This window comes from Bos mutus, chromosome 2 (genome assembly GCF_027580195.1).
Source record: "Bos mutus isolate GX-2022 chromosome 2, NWIPB_WYAK_1.1, whole genome shotgun sequence".
Lineage (NCBI taxonomy): Eukaryota > Metazoa > Chordata > Mammalia > Artiodactyla > Bovidae > Bos > Bos mutus.
In genome coordinates, this window is record NC_091618.1 from 104,650,354 (window position 1) to 104,671,481 (window position 21,128).

The 21,128-nt window shown below is 36.7% G+C and overlaps 1 protein-coding gene across 2 annotated transcripts in view; it reads right to left on the bottom strand.

The window, feature by feature from the left end:
* Nucleotides 1-13,442, bottom strand: part of SLC38A11 (solute carrier family 38 member 11) — a 55,727-nt gene extending 42,285 nt beyond the window's left edge. The window contains exons 1-6 of one of the 2 annotated variants that reach the window (XM_005896157.3): nucleotides 13,229-13,442; nucleotides 12,433-12,550; nucleotides 10,197-10,271; nucleotides 3,883-4,017; nucleotides 2,595-2,660; nucleotides 1,168-1,274 (exon numbers count right to left, since the gene is read on the bottom strand). In XM_005896157.3, the coding sequence (XP_005896219.2) occupies nucleotides 1,168-1,274; nucleotides 2,595-2,660; nucleotides 3,883-4,017; nucleotides 10,197-10,271; nucleotides 12,433-12,550; nucleotides 13,229-13,267 (540 nt within the window). In that variant the 5' untranslated portion in view covers nucleotides 13,268-13,442. Of the gene's footprint in view, nucleotides 1-1,167; nucleotides 1,275-2,594; nucleotides 2,661-3,882; nucleotides 4,018-5,290; nucleotides 5,386-10,196; nucleotides 10,272-12,432; nucleotides 12,551-13,228 lie in introns of those variants that run through there. The other variant, XM_070380878.1, reaches the window with a different exon arrangement.
* Nucleotides 13,443-21,128: the final 7,686 nt, after the last annotated feature.

Genomic DNA, 21,128 nt, shown 5'->3' on the forward strand with positions numbered 1-21,128 from the left:
TCCAGATGAGTGTTCCTAACTACTCTGCTTTGCATTGGGATACTTCAGTATGACATTTGTAAGGCACATTTCAGGACAAAATGTTCAAATGTTATCAATATGATAGAATATTAGCTTTCTTCTCATAAATGCCTTGCCTTTTGCTCTCAGAAGAAAACATTTATGTCTATACTGAACATGAGAAATGGGAAATAGTTCATATATTTCAGATAATTCACCCAAAAAGTCCCTTTTAATACAATTTTATTTATTTCTGGATCCCTGTAATGTAAAGAAGACAGCATGGGCAGAAAACTGGAATATCATCCCCACTCTCAGCTCTGCCTGGAAGGAGGGACTTCACCACTGCGTATACATAACAACATCACAGTGAAAAGTAAAATTAATCAACTGTTGGATTTTTCAAAATAGATTGAAAAAATATGACTCGCTCTCTAAAAAATTTTTTTTCCTCAGAATGCTTGGCATAATGTAGATGCAACACCAATAACATTTTGGGTAAAATACAAACATTTTATGAGAGTGAGGGAGAAAAATACAGCCAGATAAAGGCTAATGTATAGAGATAAGCATATGTGGTGAGTTGAATACTTATTTGATTGGTTTTATTACAAATAAATCACCATTTTTCTTTAGCAATAAGAATCATAAATATTGGCCAGATTCTTAATCAATCAATATACTGATATTTAAATTCACTGGATAAAAATGGGCAGAACAGACATTGTAATTAAAAAAAAATTAAGCCATTTACAAAGCCAATTTACAACAAAAAAATTAACTGTTTCATTCTTACTTCATTAAAGTTAATTTATTTTTAAATTGTCTAAACTATCTACAAAAAATGATAGATTTTTTTTTCAGTAAATAGAGTTGGTTTAATACAGTTCTTAATATTTTCTAAAATTAAAGTGTTCTGTCTGATATCAGAATATCTGCCTTAAAAAAGGAAAAAGAAAGGGACCTATTCATTTCATACTCATCAAGTATTTAACTATCAGTTCTCCCAAATAAGATAAACTATCAAACAAAGTTTACTCTAATACAAGTGTAAGTAACTAAAGATAAATACTGTAATTAAGAATTTGGTCATACAGGCAGTAATTTTACAAAGTTAATGCAGGTAACGTAGTGCATCTCTTTGCGTATTTAAAATGTAGAAATTACCTTCCCAAGCTTCGCTATATCGCGATACAAGGACAAAGGCAGAGTAAAGACAACCGTGGAAAGCACAATAATCAAATGGCGACCAATAAGCAAGTTTTCAGGATCAACTGAAATACAACAATTATTATATAGTGTTTATAGATATGAATATACCAGTGACCCAAGTAGTCAAATATTTATTTATAAAAATGGCAATTACTATAAGGGCTTCCCTGGTGGCTCAGACGGTAAAGCGTCTGCCTGCAATGCAGGAGACTAGGGTTCGATTCCTGGGTTGGGAAGATCCCCTGAAGAAGGAAATGGCAATCCACTCCAGCACTCTTGCCTGGAAAGTCCCATGGACAGAGGAGCCTGATAGGCTACAGTCTTGAATAAGTTTCATAGAACTATGAAACTTATTCATGGTTCTATGAAATAATAACATCAAGGATTAACTTATAAATCAAATAGTGTTATAGTATTTTGCATTTACATTATTTTAGTAGCCTCCAAATCAGGTTTCCTGCTTCTACCTTCCTTTGTCTAGAGTATATTTCCTACTGGAGATTATGTGGCTTAGAAGAGGAACTTTCAAAACAAAAAGACTCACAATCTCTAAATTACTCAAATAGCCATGATATGGTGAAAGGATGAACGGGGAGTGGAGCTGTGGCAAACTTTGAAAAGGTCTGCTAAAGTGTACACAGAGGCTTTTTCATAATCAAGCCAAACAGGAAACAATCCAAATGCCCCTCAACTGAATGACAGATAAACTGTTTATATCTATATAACAGAAAACTGCTCAGCAAATAATAAAAAAAAAGGAGTACATCACTAACAAACCCCCAGACACATTTAATATCCTAAGTGAAAGAGGCCAGACCCCTAAAGGCTAGCTACTACAAGATGCCTTTTCTTTGGCATTCTGGGAAAAGGAAAAGCAGGACGAGAAGTCTAATCAGTATTCCCAACCGTTGGAGATGAGGGAAAGTTTGACAACAAAGGGGAATGAGGAAAATTTGGGGAGATAATGGAATTGTTCTGTATGTTGATTATGGCTGTGGTTGTATGACTGGATAATTTGTCAAAACTTACAGAAGTATACATGAAAAATGGTTAGTTTTATTACATTAAATTATACTGTAATACAAATAATGGGGACAAAGGTTAGCCTGCTTATTTAAAAAATGGTGTAGCATAAATAGTACATGAAAAAATGATACACAGAGAATTGATGATATGTAGCATTTATGTAGCATAAATAATAATATTTAAATAGCTAAATTAGAGCTAAATTATACATAAAAGTGGATTAATACTTTAGAATCAGATTGGATCATAGATATCACTGGATATCTGAAGTCATCCAATTCCTCCCCTTGCAAATATTTACTTTCAAATTATTATGATTATATAAATAACTATACAAAATAAATATATTGACGTACCTCCAGGGATTCTTTGGAAAACTTTGCTCAAAGTATCTCCAGTTATTATGTTGTAACTTATCATAGCTAAAAACATAATTAAAATAACAGTCACCAATAAGTCATCATATATTTCACCTTGAATATTTTGAAAGTAAACAGTTATCACTTCTCTAATAGTGGCATAAGCTTACTTTCAAATATTTACTTTGACTGCAAATACCTAAGACTTTAAAAATAACTAGACAGCAGATTTGTGGGAGAATATCAATTTATATTACAAAGACGTTCACTTTGATTCTTTTCAGAACATCTTTAAATAATAGTGAGTTTTGGTAGGCATTTAAAATGAGATTTGTTATGGCATTGAAACATGTATATTATCATATGTGAAATGAATTGCCAGTCCGGGTTTGATGCATGATACAGGATGCTTGGGGCTGGCGCACTGGGATGACCCAGAGGGATGGGATGGGGAGGGAGATAGGAGGGGGGTTCAGGATGGGGAACACATGTACACCAGTGGCGGATTCATGTCAATGTATGGCAAAACTAGTACAATATTGTAAAGTAAATAGCCTCCAATTAAAATAAATAAATTTATATTAAAAACATGTGTTTTGTTGTGTTATTAAAGTTCAGTGCCAAACACTCTTTAGGAACACATGTATTACTCAAAGTGAGGAAAAATAATAGAAAATTGTGAAGACTTCAAAAGCAATATTTGGGGGAAATATATTCTTAGCCTTCTGTAGAGACATAAGGAACTTGTGGTTTGAATAACAGCTTCTGTGTTATTAATTTTTAAAATGAAATCAATTCAGCCATTGGTGAATGTTAACACATTACTTATTTTAGAAGTATTGGGTGCAAACTTATCTTGGACATGACTTCCACAAATCCTTAGCTTTTCAAAAAAATTTCAGCTTAGAAGAAATCTATTATTTCTCTCATTTACTTTTATTCCCAGATCATTCTACAGGATTGGTCAAAAATGTTTGTTTGGGTTTTTCTATAATAGCTTATGGAAAAATCAAAATGAATTTTTTGGTCAACCTAATATTCTTCACCAAACTAGGGAATTACAAGCATTAATCCAGTGAAAAGCAATCTTACTTTATTTTAATGAAATACTTAGAAAACAGACCAAAAGGAACAGAAAACAATGGAAAAATAGCTAAACACTCAGTGTGGAAAATACAACTATTAGTATTCTTTAATGACTAACAACTATTAAAATTATTTTATTCAGAAATGGTTGTGTATTTATGAAAGTAATTATAATATTCATGTTCATATTCATCCTTACCAATGAAAGGATACAAAAATTGTAGAACAGAGAGTAAGAGATATCCTGGAAAGCCAAAAGTTCTATTGACCAAAGACTGGTAAGTGTCTGTTCCAGAAAGGGCAGCTCCTTTTATCAATAAAATGAGGGAAAAATCTGTGGCAAAAATAACCATTAAACAAATGTCAGATTAGATTTAACATAAAGGTTTTTAAAAATATATTTTGACTTAAAGAAAAATACAGGCTTCAAAGAAGAGTTCAGTGCTAAAGTAAATTACCATGGCAAGGCTTACTTTATTTTCTTAAAACATTATCTTTCATGAAACTGTACTGCTTCCAGTTATATATTTTTAAATCAAGATGCAAACAGACTTAACATATCCATGCAATGAACTAGACAGAAGAGGGTATGCAGACTAAAGTTAAAGCTTCAGTTTCCTATTTCACTTTCCTAACACAACCAATGCAACAACTATTAACAGGATGTGGCTCAAATGTTCAAGCAACAGAAGTTAGATTATCCAATATTTCACAGGCATTCAACATGTGAAGACTGAGAATAAAATGTGCTGTGAAACATTCAGAAAAAAAATAGATTGAGGACAATCAGATAATTTGTTTTATAACAGAGTACAATATCTTTATTTTATCGTTATTATGGTTAACAGGCTACTCTAAGAATTTTTTTGAAATTTACTGTTTAGAGATTTAAGTTCCAATTTTAGAGTTGACATTGAAGATACAAATATATAGAAAAATGTATAATGAAAAGTTAGTCTCTCTCTCATTTAACTCAATGCTTTTTGAATACCTAGAGAATAATACTGCAACTCTACTGGATATACAACTGTGCAGAAGGTATGATTCTTACTTTTTAGTGTAAGAAAATTACATTAAGAAAAAAGAAAAACAAATTCTTACTTTTTAGTCTTGCTCATGTTTCTATTACAAGTTTTTTTTTTTTTTTTTGGTCTTTTAAGTTATTCGGAAATGTATTAGAGTACAAAGAAGAAAATACAAATCGGTGCAATATCATTTCCACCTTGATTCTATCACGTCTTTGAAATTTCTTTTAACAAATTCATCAATGAGCTCCAAGTTGATAAATCCAGTCGAAACCTCTTACATATTAATTGTATTTGCCTTTTCAGTAGCATTTTCCTTTCTGACACCAGTTTCTCTTGGATTTCCTCCTACCTTTGGAGCCATTTATACTTAGTTTTTTCACCAGTTTCTTTAACTCTTCCAAATCCTGGATTCTGGGATTTTTTTTTCCCCTCACTCTTCCAGATGTCTTACTGTGATCTTATTCACGGCCATGGCTTCAATTTTCACACAGATGTCAGTAACTCCTGAATTTGCATCTCCAGTCAGGACTTTCCCAAAACTCCAGATTTCTGTATCTAGCTGTCTAGTAAATATTTTACCTTGAAGATCTTGTAGGCATCTTGATTTAGGTGTCCAAATTCTAATTTATATATTTGTTCTGGAGCCTGTTTCTGCATTCATATTTCTCCAAACTGTGAATAGTATCAAGAGAAACTTGAGAGTCACACTATATTTCTCATTATCCACCAGCTTCTATTTTCCTTTGTCCACTAAATCCATTAACTACTGCATCATAAATTATCCAACTGTATCTCCTCACGTCTAATCTCTAACCTGCTTTAAGGGCTTACCCCTCTATTACTTCTTGCCTGGATTACTGCAAAAACTCCTAATAGTTCTCTCATTCACCATCCTCTCCTTACCAGTACTTTCCAGACATTTTCTCTCTTACCAGATGAATATGACCATAGCATAAATTTGACCATGTCTTCTGCTTAAAATCCTCCAGGAAAATCCTCTAATGATTTTGAATAAAAATCAACTCTTTTCATAATTTTTCTCAGAAAAACTGTTTATTAGCTGTGGGATCTTGAATGAAAGTCTGAATCTCATTTGAAAAGTAAGGCAATACCCTAACCTTGAAGAGTCTATGAGGATGATGTGATGATGTTTAAATGCCTACCACAATGCCTGGCATGCTACAGATGCTAAAGGAATGAAAACTTTTGCTATTTTTTAGTTATTTTCTATAGGCTGCATGTGATGTTAGAAAAAGCATTGCATTTGGAATCTGATGAGAATGACAGTAATGATGACAACCACAAAAACACTAGCAAATACTTAACAACACTTTCTGTGGGTAAGCCTTTTCCTAAATGCTTTATATTTATTGACATGTTTAACCATCACTAAAACCCTACGTAGGTGCTATTACAATCCTGCATTTGACAAATGAGAAAAGTGAGGCACAGAAGCTTAAGCAAACTGCTAAATGTCACAGAGCTCATACGGAAGAGGCAGGACTCAGACCCTGGTAGTCTAGCCCCAGAATCCATATATGCATTTAACTAAAATCTCAACTCTGTTGCCAGTAACTGCTGCTGCTGCTGAGTCGCTTCAGTCGTGTCCGACTCTGTGTGACCCCATAGACAGCAGCCCACCAGGCTCCCCTGTCCCTGGGATTCTCCAGCAAGAACACTGGAGTGGGTTGCCATTTCCTTCTCCAATGCATGAAAGTGAAAAGTGAAAGTGAAGTCGCTCAGTCATGTCTGACCCTCAGTGACCCCATGGACTGCAGCCTTCCAGGCTCCTCTGTCCATGGGATTTTCCAGGCAAGAGTACTGGAGTGGGGTGTCATTGCCTTCTCCGGCAGTAAATGCTGACCTTAGGCAAATCATTTTAACCTGCCAAAGTCTCAGTTTCCACCTTCATAAAAAGTAAAACATGCATACCTACTTCATGGAGTCAGAAAGATTAACTATAGTGGCTGCATCAGGCCAGTCATCAGGAAATGGTAATGATTATCATTACAAGGGAGCCTTCACAAACGCCTCTGCAAGCCTCTCTAACTTTGTATGTTCCCTCTTACCAACATCAACCCTATAATTTAGCCAGATAGAATGACTTACACGTTCTCTTTTGCATTTCCACATTTCCATCAGCTTAGAGCATCCTTCTATTTTCTTTGCTCACTCACATTTTTTCATAAACAGTCAGTGAAGGGGTCTTTTCCTCCCCAAAACATGCCGGCTCCTTTGAGGCTAGGTTTAATGCCAGAATCCTTATTGTCACGCACATATTTATATTATGGTATTTTTTATGAAGGTCACAACTATGTGTTTTTTTTTCTGCCTAACATACTACATTGTGAGCTTCACGTGGCAAGAAAAATGTTCTTTATTGCTATAATGGCAGCAGTGTTAGTAAAACTCTATTGAATGAATCAACGATCAGCAAAGCAAGATTGCTAGATGTCTACATATCTGATAGAAATTTAATATAAGTGACCTAATAAATAAATTTTAAAATATTCTACAAGCACAAATGACATAGTAATTTATCCTATATCCTTTGTTTAACAGTAGGAAAAGCTTCACATAAGAGTTGAGTAGTGTCCTGAAGGATAAACAGGCTTTTACCGGGTAGAGAAGAAAAAATAATGTCAAGCAGGGGGACTATCCATAGGCAGTCAGTGTGAAGGCATAGTCTATATGTGGGTAATGGAATCATACAGAATGGCTAAAATCCAAGTGCCACACAAGGCAGTGACGGTGACATGGTGAAAGAGACGTCAGATTAGTAGGGGTTGAGACTAGAAGTGCAAACTGTGCTGAACCACGAAAGAATTTGAATGGTTTTTTTTTTCCTGTGGTCATAACAAAGTCTTGGAACATTTTGACTTGGGAAATAACAGATCAGGCTGAGGTTTTATAAAGATAACTCTTGCAGTAATATGAAGGAGAGACCAGAAAGTTAAAGATATAGGCTAAAGGCAGGAAAATTAAACAGCAAGTTACTGGCCAAGGAAGAGAATCAGTGAGGACTGGTAATAGGAGGTAACCAATTTCACAGCTGCTGTGAAGTTTTGATGAAGAACTGTGTGGTTGCAATGAGACTGCTAAATTTTACCAAAGTTCAAAATGTATTGCTTAAAAGTAACAATTTGCTAAGAATTTAGTCAATAATAGATGCTTTCATTTACATGTAAAATACAGGCTATAAATAAATCTCTCAAAAGTTTTAGGAATCTCAAATATCAATCATTATAACATTTCCTTTCATTATAACATTTTGATCTTGCTTTAAATATATTATATGCAAATCACAGATAAACCATGAATGAATCTATGTTATTCAACAGGTGAATTTTCTTTTACATCACTACATAGGCTTAGACAATAAAAATTATTTTACTCTAATCAACAAATATGAGAACCTTAAAGCAAATTAAAAATCATTTGCTGTAAATATTTACCATTCTTTCTTTTTCCCCAACATTTCACAAACATGAAAACAGAACTTAGAAACACCATTTGTTGAACTGAACATATCTCATTAAAAAGACAAAGGCCTTAAAAAGACAAAAGAATAATTGTAGAGACAAACAATTATATAATTACAGTGTCAATTTAAAGAATAACTCAATATTATAACCCTATTTGTAGATTTTGCTCTTAGAATCCTAATTAAGAAACTTTAAAAAAGAATCATAGTCTACAATTTTTTGTTTTGTTTCTGCATGGTCATCCTTTATTTATCAAAACTATACAAGGATTTTCATCATGCAACTAAATTAATAAGAATAACTAATTTCCACTGATTAGTAATTTTGTAATATATGACTTGGGAAAGGTCTGCTTCTAGACACTGCTGTAGGTTTATATACAGCATCAGTTGATCTGTGTATGCATAATGTGACTTTGCTTTAAGAAACTATTCATTCTCTTCAAGTGTTGGTTGAGATTTTAGGTGATGTATATTTAATTTTTTTTCTACCTTCTGGTTTATGATGTGTGCAAATGTTCACAGTGCACTTAAATAAGCCATGGTTATTATGCCTGGGAGGAAATTAATTATTTGTTTGTACTGATTGACTGGGAAACAGGAAATTAAAAACAACATGGGTAAATCCTTGAATGGGATTTTTTTAGTGTGCTAAATGTTCTCTTGAATAACATAAAAATTAAACACCAGCAACTCTGAATAAGCACCAAGTTACAGATTTCCTATTACTTAAGCTACAAATTAAGTGCTGTAGAAGCTAAAAGCAGCTTAGGTTTGGGGGGTTGGGGGTAATGAGAAGACAGCAGGGAGGAAGGGAGTGTAGGCTCTGAGGCAATCTTCACTTTATTTCTCAGGAAAGATGGCTGAGTTACAGGCTGGTTTTGGAAGACTGAGATTTTATAGGGGATGGCATCTTAGAGTCTCCATAAGTAGAGTTAACACAGAGACTCTTGGGCATGGGATTTAAGGGAGCTTCTCAGGAGATGGAGAGTGAAAAGATAAGCCAGGGGCATAGCTCAGAAGGACAAAGTCTTGGTGGAGACCGGAGGCAGCCCAGCCCGGCAGAGGTCGCACTCTGCAGCTCCAACTGCACCACACGTGGGTCCCTCCTGGAGGCAAGGAGGCCAGCTTTGGGGTTTCTAGCAGTCATGTGGGGAAATGATGGCTGGGATTCATAGCCTCACAGGAAGGTGACACTCTTGAGGCCCGGGTTGCCACTCCACTGAAGGGGACCACTGAGGTGTTTTGCATCACCTGGTAAAAGGCAGCTAGGTGATCACACATAGCAGCCCACAGCAGCCACCAGTGCAGAGCTGGGGAGGATTGTCTGTGTCACAGAGATCCTAAGGCAGAGGAAAGCCTTTGTGTTTGTCATGAGGGGTACTGGGGGGACGACAGGGCAGGGGTGCAAACACAGTAAGATAAGATGACTAGTCGTAAAGTCTGTACTTAGATGGGGAAGTGGCCAAACATAGGTTTATTACATGAAAAGTGGGAAGCAGGACAAAAGGGATACAGAAGTGCCTTACTGCTGCCTTTGAAGACTGGCAGGGGTGGGGGTGGTGGTGTGGGGACCCCCACTGGCTGAGAACCTGGGCTCTTGGTGCCACCTGCATGAACAGAGCTTGAAAAGGTTGTCCATGTCAGCACCTGTCCATGTTTTTTGTGGGAAAGGAATTCCTAACATCTATATTTTCAGAGTACAGTCTCAGCCTTAATCAGTCTTTAAAATGACTCCTCCACCTACCACTATTGGCAGAAAGTGAAAATGGCACATGAAAAGGATTTAGGCCTGGTAATATACAACACTCTTCTAATCTGTTCAGAGGATTAGCAAGAAAAGTAAATCTCCTCAGTCATAAATGTCTAAATTCTCTAGGATTCTTTGATGTACTTTTTAGTTAGGAAATTCAGTTACGGGGGATGTGTATGTGTGTTTGTGTAAAACAATCATTGCATAATTTAAGTTGCAGGAATAAGCAGTTATATAGTATTTTTTACCTGTAACATATGAAACCCAGAATAAAAGCAATATTCCCAGAGGAAAGCCAGCTTGCTTCATTGAATAAGGCAATCCTGGAAAAAAAAATGTGCCACCCATCACATGAATAAAACATACAAATAGGTTTTTTCCCCAATTACTGTATATAATCAGTTAAGAATATTAACATATTTATATGAGATAGTTGTAAACAGTGCATATGAATACTAAAATTAAATGTTAGCATATTAATATTTACTACAGAATAAAATGTTGTAAATTAAGGACATGTCAACAGAGTGAGTTTATGAGGTAGAAGAATATGATAAGAAAGCATCACATGATAAACAGATGCCAATTCACACAAATAATGTTCATTTTGGGGTTTTACCAGAATCTGCCTGAAATGCGGGAAACCTGGTTTCAGTTCCTGGGTTAGGAAGATCCCCTGGAGAAGGGAAAGGCTACCCACTTCTGTATTCTGGCCTGGAGAATTCCATGGACTATACAGTCCATGGGGTCGCAAAGAATCAGACATGACTGAGCGACTCTCACTTTCAGGGTGCGGGGACAGATGACTTAGAATATGTGGAGAGTAATGACTCAGAGCTCTCCTTACAGGCTGGCTGGGAAAACAGAGACAATGATGAGTATAGAAGGTTTGGGGGACTTCTCCAACAGTCCAGTGGTTAAGACTTCACCTTTCAATGCAGAGGGTATGGGTTTGATCCCTGGTCAGGGAGCTAAGATTCCACATACTTCCCAGCCAAAACACCAAAACATAAAACAAAAGCAACATTGTAACAAATCAATAAAAACTTTAAAAATGGTCCACACCAAAAAAAAAAAAAAATCTTAGAAAATAAAGAATAGAAAGGTTATGAGATTCGAGGAAAGACTAACTCTGGGGTCAAGATGGGCAACTCTGTAGGAAAAGGAGAGAAAAATAAGTAGGTAAAGGTATTTTTTATAAAGCTGAAGTGAGTATATAACATTATTTATTATAAACTTTTTTGGGGGGAAATGGGGAATTTTAGATTATGTACAATGAAACATTTAAAATAAAATGTACATAAACTATTTCCATCCAGAATACTTTATTCCCTGAAAACCTTCCCCTTTAAAAAATCTGCTGAGCCTAATTAAGAGGTACTTTTCAAGGTTGCTGACATGGATCAGCTTCAAGTATTCATATTAGGAATTAACTCTGGGATTCTGCCTACACCTCCACAGCACATGGAGGCAGAATTTCAAACAAATCTTTGCCCCTACTTGCTATTACTTTGTGTCAGTTCCTACATTTTATCTACCATATGAAAAAAATTGTCTATATATGGAAAATAAAATCAAGAAACACATCAATTTGAGAAAGTTAAGAGAAGTAACTCAATCCAGATGACTGTGACTAAGATGTCAAAACATTACAGAGAAAAAGTAAGTCTCAAGGAGCATCTGCAGGATTTTGATTTGTCTCAGTTTTACCTTAAATTGGATGTTTTCAAATAACAAAAAGAATAAGAAGCACTGAAAAAAAAAAAAAAGCTGCCTTTATTATTATAATGTAATACACTTAATTTTGCCAGAAATTTACCCCTGGCTTCAGACTGGGAAAATATGAGCTGTTCATTTCTTTGAATTCGGATTACTTGACTCCTTTGTTTTAAAAATCCATTTAAAAACAATTTCTATTTATTGATTACAGTTAAAATTAATATATCACAATAAGTTTGGACTTTAAATTTTAATACTTTTTGAATGGGTAAGGAAATATTACATGGATTTGATTTTTCACAAGATTGCTACATTTCACATTAAAGTTTTGTATCTGCAATATATTCAAATATCTGGAGGTTTTACACCTCCAAAAGGTTATAGAAAGATGATTCAAGTAACAGTAGACATTCCAGAAACAGGGAAAAAAGTAAACTTGGTAACATTATCAACTGATATACAGCCCATGAAAAAATTTTTTAGTTATCTTCCATCTGCAGCTTCACCTTAATCTACCACACACGGAGGATACTCTCAAATGTAGAAACAGTGTGTGAATTGCCACCCCATCTTTAGTATAAAAGACTGATGGTGTGCACACTGGAAAACAGGAAGGCTTTTACGAAAAAAAAAATTACCAATTTTATAATTTAAATTTTTTTCCTTTAAAAATAATCTATGAATACTAGCAACATAATAAATGTCTTAAATTTGGCCTTTTCATTGAAAAATTAAAAAAACAAAACAAAACAAAAAAACACTTACCTATTATACCAGACCCTATAATTGAGTTGACAACATTAAAAACGGCAGCAGACTGACGACAAGTTTTCCCTTTGTGCTTATGTTCAGAAACCAGGGTTTCTCTGTCATCTCGATGGCTCTATTTCAGTATATAAAAATGCGATTGAATAAAGACTTAGATCAAAAATTTTGAACATTTTAAAATAAATACGCAATGTAGGAGACTAACACGATATTAGTAATAATAACAAGTGATGTCAATAACGGTAAGAAGATGAAGATAATAATAAAAAGTAACAATAATATCTAGTAATGCAGAGCTTCTGAACACACTCCATCCTAAAATGTGCTGATTACAGCTGTGCCAAGTTCGTGGACTGCTGCATGAACTCCTAGAGTACAGGATCTCCCAGGGAGCAAATGTGATTTTTGTGTGTGTGTGTGAAACGAAAGGGGTTATATTGAAAAGTGCCTGACCAAAAAAAAAAAAAGATCAAGGCAAATTTTTTTCTCCTGGAGAACCTTGTTCAGTCGCTGTCGTGTCTGACTCTGCCATCCCATGGACAGCAGCACGCCAGGCTTCCCTGCCCTCCACTATCTCCCAATTTGCTCAAACTTAACGTCCATTGAGTAGGTGATGTTATCTAATCATCTCATCCTCTTCCGCTCCCTTCTATTCCTGCCCTCAATCTTTGTGCTAAATCAAGACCCCAGGTGAAGGCAGCTGAACTCCTGCAGGTAAAGGCAGCTGAACTCCTGCAGGTGAAGGAAACTTGAACGGTCCTGCCTTCAGAACCTGTCCCATCTCCAGTTTTACCTGCGGCGGGATGACGGGCCTCCGCCCGGGGTAGCCCATGGCTGCACCCGGGTCTTCCGCGGGTGGAAGGTTCGCGGGCGCGGGTCCTCGACTCCTCCGCGACCTCCGAGCCCGGCGTCAGGGCGCCGGGAGAGAGCCGGGTTGAGGCTCTGCGGAAGCAATTCGCCCCACCTCCCCGCGGGCTGCCGGCCCAACTCACTTGGCCGCTGCAGGCGAGGCGCTTTCCCCTCCGGGTTTGCCCAGACAAACGCACCTTCCTGCTGAGGCGGAGATGCTACAGGGTGTTTGTTTCTGAAAGAGGGTGGCCCTCTCTCCCCGTATTTCGCCCCTCCCTCTTCTTTTTTTTAACCCTCCCACTCAACCTCCAGTTACAAAGTACAGTTTATTGTGCCCACGCTGACCTGCCCAGATGGCACAAAGAGTTAAGATGGCCTCATTCTAGTCCATTCCCAAATTAGCTGCCCCTTGGCTGGAATCTGATACCCAGGTAAGAAGGCACTTACGGAGCCTCTTTTCTATTGCCACCTTCTCCTGCTCCCTCTACTTCTTTTAGGTCAGAGATAAGCCATGAAAAGCTAAGAGTTTTAAATGGAAAATACACAAAAAACTTTTCTAAAGTTTTAGCAAACTTGTTTACTAAGAATGCTTTTGTCAGATGTCGCTGGGTAACTTTTCAGAATAGATGACTTAAGTAAAGGAAGATGGAAGGATAGTGGAGTCAGTTACTGAACCATAAAAGGGGGTAAGGAGGAGTGTCAGGGGATGGGAAAGAAAAGGCACTTGGAGTATCTGAGCCACAAAGAATCTTAAATGACCCTCTGTTCACCCCTGTTACCCTAAGATGAGGAAACAGGCCCAGAGAATATTCAATCACAAAGAGAATAGCTAGAGAACAGTTTCAGGGACTGTAAGAATGGTAATATAACATCTACTTATCAAATAATTAAAGAGGTTCTTTTTCATAAATATTTATGTAAAACTATGAAACATTTTAAAAACGTAGAAAAACCTAAAGAGAATTATAAACTTCATATATTCTCCACTGTCAAAGTAACAAGAGTTAGTATTTTGTCATATTTTTTCACATTGCAAAAATAAGCATTTAATGCCACAATAGACATCCCTTTGCTCTTCCCCATTCCTTTCGCTTCATTGCTAGACTCAACTAATTCATGAAGCTTGTGTGCATCTTTTGTAGCCATGCTTTATATTTTAATTCATTCATTTGCAGCCGTAAACACTATATGAAGTGAAGTGAAGGTCACTCAGTTGTGTCTGACTCTTTGCGACACCATGGTCTATATAGTCCATGGAATTCTCCTGGCCAGAATACTGTAGTGGTTAGCCTTTCCCTTCTCCAGGCGATCTTCCCAACCCAGGAATTGAACCCAAGTCTCTCGCATTTCGGGCAGATTCTTTACCAGCTGAGCCACCAGGGAAGCCCAAACAACATATAACGATATGCATATTTTCAAGATTTATAAAGATGGTCCCAAACTGCACTGTTTTCCTGTTAGCATTATTGTTTGTCTACCCAGTATACTGTTTCCAATATTATTATGTTATATGTAGATACAGCATATTCATTTTATCTATCTCACTAGTTCAGTTCGGAGAAGGCAATGGCACCCCACTCCAGTACTCTTGCCTGGAAAATCCTATGGACGGAGGAGCCTGGTGAGCTGTAGTCCATGGGGTTGCTAAGAGTCAGACACGACTGAACGAGTTCACTTTCAGTTTTCACTTTCATGCATTGGAGAAGGAAATGGCAACCACTCCAGTGTTCTTGCCTGGAGAATCCCAGGGACGGGGGAGCCTGGTGAGCTGCTGTTTATGGGGTCGCACAGAGTCGGACACGACTGAAGTGACTTAGCAGCAGCAGTTCAGTTAGCCATCCTCCTGTGCTGAGTACTTATTCACGCACTTGTGTCCGTCTCTTTGTGGCCCTATGGCCTGTGGCCCACCAGGCTCCTCTGTCTGTAGGGATTCTCCAGGCAAAAATACTGGAGTGGGTTGCTATGCCCCCCCTCCAGGGGTCATCCCAACCCAAGGATCGAACCCAGGTCTTCCACATTGCAGGTGGATTCATTATCATCTTGTCACCAGGGAAGCCCTTAAGATTATTTCTAATTTTGCACTCTTGTGGAGCATATTAAATGACCATTTTTCTAGAAGTAGAGTTATTAGGAATTAGTTCTTGCATATATTTAACTTCACTAAATATTTCCAAACTGCTCTAGAAACTGATAGCCCCAATTACACTTCCACCAGCAGAGATGGAATTCCTGTTCTGCATTGTTAACATCAGGACTTAGTTTCTTTTTAAATTTTTGATGTTCTTGTGAGTTTTAAAATGGTATGTAATTATTGTATAGATTTGTATTAACAATATATAGTGATGTGGATCTTTGTATAATGTTTTATGAATATAATTAAATATTTTGGTTGTCCTCTGTTAATCTCATTTTTTAATTCTTTGCCCGTTTGATTTTGGTTGTTAGTCTTTTTCTTATTGTGAGAGTTATTTATATATCTGGGATGCCAACAGTATTTTGCATGTATCTTCTCCCAGTTTTTTTCTTTTAAAATTGTGGGGGTTTTTTTAATGCAACATTTTCAGTTTTGAGATATTCAGAATTAGTAACCCTAATTTGGGTGTAAACACGTTAAAAGAAAGAAAATTACAGCCTTTTCACTAAAAAATATATGTTCAAAATCCTGAATAAAGTATTAGTAAATTGAATCCAACACTCTATGACAAAGTTAACAATATCCTGACCATATTGAGTATTCTCCAAGTACAATGAGTGAATGAGAGTTCCTGTAAGTACTTGGAATTGTCTGTATTCTACATTTTGGCCATTCTAATAGGACACAGATTAGCATATATGATTGAATACATCGTTGCTATTAGTATTTTGAACAAACTGTCATCTGTTAGATCCATTAAGAATAAAAAATAAAAGTATTCACTTCTGCAGTGCTCCTCTCTTATTTCTGCAGATCCAAGTTTCCGACATATCTTTTTTCTTCTCCCTAAAAAACTAATTTTTAAAAGCTTCTCCAGGCAGGTCTGCTCGAGAATCCCTCCATTTTTGTTTGTCTGAGAATCTTTATTTTTCCTTCACTTTTGAAGGATATTTTTACAGGGTGCCGAATTCTAGGTTAGGTTTTCTTCTCTCAGCACTTTAAAGGTTTCGCTTCACTTTCTTCTTGACTGCATTGTCTCTGAGGAGAAGTTGGGTATATTCTTACTTTTTTCCTCTATAGGCCAGGTGTTTTTCCCCCCTTCCATTTTTTTTCAGAATTTTTTTCTTTATCTTTGATTTTCTGTAGTTTGAAAATTATATTTGTTACGTGCAGTAGTTTTTTGCATTCATCCTCTTTGGTGTTCTCTGAGCTTCCTGTTTCTGTGATTTGGTGTCTGATATTAACTTTGGGGAAATTTTCAGTCATTGTTTTTACAAACATTTCTTCTATTCCTCTTCTTCTCCTTCTGTTATTACTATTGTGCATATGTTACACCTGTTATAGTTGTCCCACTTTTTTGGAGTATTCTATTCTGGGATGAAGTATTTTTTCAGTCTTTTTAAAATTTTATTATTTTTTTTAATTTTGGAGGTTTTTCTTTAGATATTCTCAAACTCAGAGACTCTTCAGCCACATCTGATCTACAAATAAGCCCATCAAGGCATTCTTCATTTCTGTTACATTTTATTTTGGTTCTGTCTTAGAATTCCCGTCTGTCTGCTTGGCTATCTGTACTTGCACGTTGTCTACTTTATCCATTGGAATAGTTAGCATCTTAATTGTGGTTTTAAAATTCCTGATCTGATAATTCCAACATTCCTCCCATATTGGAATCTGGTTCTAATACTTGCTCTGTTTCTTCAGACTATTTTTTACTCATTAGTATGTTTTACAGTTGTTTTTGATAGCTGGACATGATGTACTGGGTAAAAGGAACTCTTGTAAATAGACATTTAGTAACGTGATAGTGAAGATGGGGGAGGTGAAGCATTCTGTGCTCCTATGAGTAGGTCTCAGTCTTTTAGTAAGCCTATACCTCTGGATTGGGAACTCCACATGCACTTCTTAGTACTTCCCTCTCCTTAGGGGAAAGTTGGTGGTTATAGTAGGCTGGAAATAGGTATTTTCTTCCCTCAGGTCAGTTAAGCTCTATTAAAACCCTAGCACTTTAGGCTCTGGTTAAACAGTTTATCTTGACAGCAGACCTTGCAAAGAAGATGCTTGGAGTGTTTAATGCTCTGGAGTGATTCTTTCTCCCTCCTCCTGCAAGAAGCAAGAGGAGATTTTTCTCCAGTATTTATTATGAGAACTTGGTTGAGCTTCTGGAGGTAAAATTCACAAAAGTGTGGGGGCCCCTGATGATTGGGGTCCTTTGGAATTTTTATCTCTTAGATGCTAATCCTTCAGAAATGCATCAGTTATAGCTCAGATTTCCCTTCCTGGCACTGGTTCCCATGGACTTTTGTGATTCCCTGTATATTGGTCTGTCTCATTTCAGGGACAGTGGTTTGCTCTGTGACATCACTTCTCTGAAGGTTCTCAGAAAAATTGTTGATTTTTCAATTTGGTTATTTTTTTCTTTTTAAGATGAAGTGGCATATTCCAGCTTCTCATATGCTGGACTGGAAACTGAAATTTCTTTATACTATTTTAATGATATTTCCTACAACCTCTTTTTATTCATTTCAAAAATATTATTTGTTTAATTTAAAAAATACTATATTATCAGTGAAAAAACCTGAAGAAGAAAGAATAGAACAAAATCACTTGAAATCCCTCCATGCAGAGGTAAACGCAGTTAGTGTTTTAGGACCCTACAGTTTACTCAGATTAGACAGTGTTTGATGTAGAGGAAAAGTGCATATTCACATGCATGTAGACAGTTTTTTGAGTCTCTCTTAGCCCCAGATAAAGGCCGTGGGTGTCAGACTTTCAGGAATGTAGAAAGCCTAAATTTGAGTTTTTTATCAGATTGTACAATTATGTAAATAGTATACTATGCTCATGTAGAATTGTTACTTTTCTTTATTATTTGGTTACAGTCCAGACTTCTTGTTATTGTTCAGTTGCTCATTTGTATACAACTCTTTGCAACCCCATGCACTGCAGCACTGACCTCTAAGAGCACCTAGTTCTCTTAGAAATAATCAGAGAATGCTTTATCTTGGCAGAAATCTGAACTTACAAAGCTCTTCCTGATGGCTAACCTGATTTCTTTCTGGCATTAAGGTTCAGGTTTTGTTGTGACTAAAGACAATAATTTTCAACCCTCATCTCTAGGAAGTTACATTTTCCTCAATTTTGGAAAGGAGTCTAGAAGACAAGTAATTTTTTTAAAAAATAAAAATGGATGCTTTTTTTTTTTTTAATAAAAGTGATTTCCACAGTATTAGATTGTTAATTCTACTAGCATTGGTAGAGACTTAATGTGCAGTCTAAAACAAGATAAACTTTTCTTCTTGCCTTTTAACTTTCCAGAGATGGGGGTACTCAGTCTTTAGAGGTCTGGAAGGACTGCTCAGATACTTTTGGCTAAGTAAACAGAATATGTGTTCTTTTTAAAATAGGATTTATCATCTTCCAAAATAATTCTTACAATTTTATTCTGTGATCACCATATTACTCATTATTGAGGAATATTCTTGTGGTACCTTGTTATTATGACTTCATAATTAGTGTGTTTTGATGCTTTCTAACATAATTCTTGCTGAGGCTAAGTCACTTCAGTCGTGTCCGACTCTGTGCGACCCCACAGATGGCAGCCCACCAGGCTCCACTGTCCCTGGGATTCTCCAGGCAAGAACACTGGAGTGGGTTGCCATTTCCTTCTCCAATGCATGAAAGTGAAAAGTGAAAGGGAAGTTGCTCAGTCGTGTCTGACTTTTAGCGACCCCATGGACTGCAGCCCACCAGGCTCCTCCGTCCATGGGATTTTCCAGGCAAGAGTACTGGAGTGGGGTGCCATTGCCTTCTCCCACTTTGCTATACTAACTAAAGAATAAACAAGAATCCATGCTTTTTAAGTCTTCCATCCCTCCTTAGCTTGAACACCATTAGATAAAAAATCTACAGAGTGCTATGGGGCACTGCCTTCTCCCCCATGATGTGGGCCAGAAATACTTTTTCTCACCAAGAATGGCATATAGAGTGAAAATCAGGAAGTGGGAACAAAGGGACCAAAAAGAACTGTATGACAGAGGCAGGATTGCCCATAGTATATGGAGCTGGCCAAATATGGAACTTTTCCCAAATCTCTCAATCTGATTTCCGCCCCTTCTCTCTGATCTCAGGTAATTTTGTTTATTCCTAAACTACAATACCTAGTTCTTTACTTTGTGCTGTTGGTAATTGTGGACCTAACTATGAGAATGATAAACTCCTTGAGAGAAAGGATCACATTTATTTTGTTCTGCTGATGATATTGTTTTTCCTTCACTGAACCTAGCACAGTGATTTGTACAATTACTGCTTCTTATTAAAAATGTACCAAATGGAAGAAACAGTCTCGAGAGGAATCAGCTTGTGAAAAGCCTTGCTCTTAAGTGAGAATAAGTTTAATGTGGCCAGAAATAAGGGCCATCAGGAGAATATTTCAATAATGAGATTATGATGCTCATTTGCCTCGAGGGCCTCTGTGAAACTGAAAAAGGCCTGGCTCATCTCCATTTATTAATGCAACCAGGATATCAGAAAATATAAATAAATTATGAGACAGGGTGACACAAAGTTGTGATGTGGTCTTAAATATTTCTGTTTAACAAATTAATGCTTTTCCTTTAACTCCAAAATACAGTGCATTATCATTCTGTGATTCATACAATAATTAGGCTCGTGTGTGCTCTGTCATGCCCGACTCTTTTTGACCCCAGGGACTGCAGCCCGCAGGGCTCCTCTGTCCATGGGATTTTCCAGGCAAGAATACTGGGGTGGTTTGCCATTTCCTTCTCAAAGGGATCTTCCCAACCCAGGGATCAAACCCACATCTCCTGCATCTCCTGCATTGGCAGGTGGATTCTTTACCACTGAGCCACCTGGGAAGTAGGTTATATTAAAATACATTCATTCTTCATGCATGAAAGTGAAGTGGTGTTTTAAACTTTATTGACTGACATAATTTAACCACTTTGTGTATCTCTGTTGCTGTGGATACAATTTCATTTAGAACTGATGTCTAAATCTGAGAATTTTAAAAAACTGAAAACACAAGCCAAATGACCCTTTCAGCCATCTGTGACAAGTGCTGTCTTACAAAGGTTCACTAGAAATGTTTTAAATAGATGCAAAGCATATCCATAATACTAGCAGTTGAAAGTAAAAATTATCCACTTATGTTTCAAAAGAATTATACACTCATCCTCCATAATGAGGAGAAATAATGCACAAGTCTCCAATGCATAAGCCCTCTCTGTCACGTAAATGTAAGCCCACAGGTGTTGACCAGATAAACATGATAAGACCCACTGGATATTCTCAAAATATTAATTTCGTGATCATTATTAGTTACAACTAAAGTTTTTGAGTATAGTACTTGCTAGATACAGAAAATTAGATAAAGCAACTCTGTACCTTGAAGTCAGCCTTCACCAAAGAATAAATAACTTGATTAAGTGGTATAAATGAGGCACCAAGTGAATGAAATAGACATTTTCTACAAGGCTGTACACTGTCACCCTGTTTATTTAACTTCTATGCAGAGTACATCATGAGAAACGCTGGGCTGGAAGAAGCACAGCTGGAATCAAGATTGCTGGGAGAAATATCAATCACCTCAGATATGCAGATGACACCACCCTTATGGCAGAAAGTGAAGAGGAACTAAAAAGCCTTTTGATAAAAGTGAAAGTGGAGAGTGAAAAAGTTGGCTTAAAGC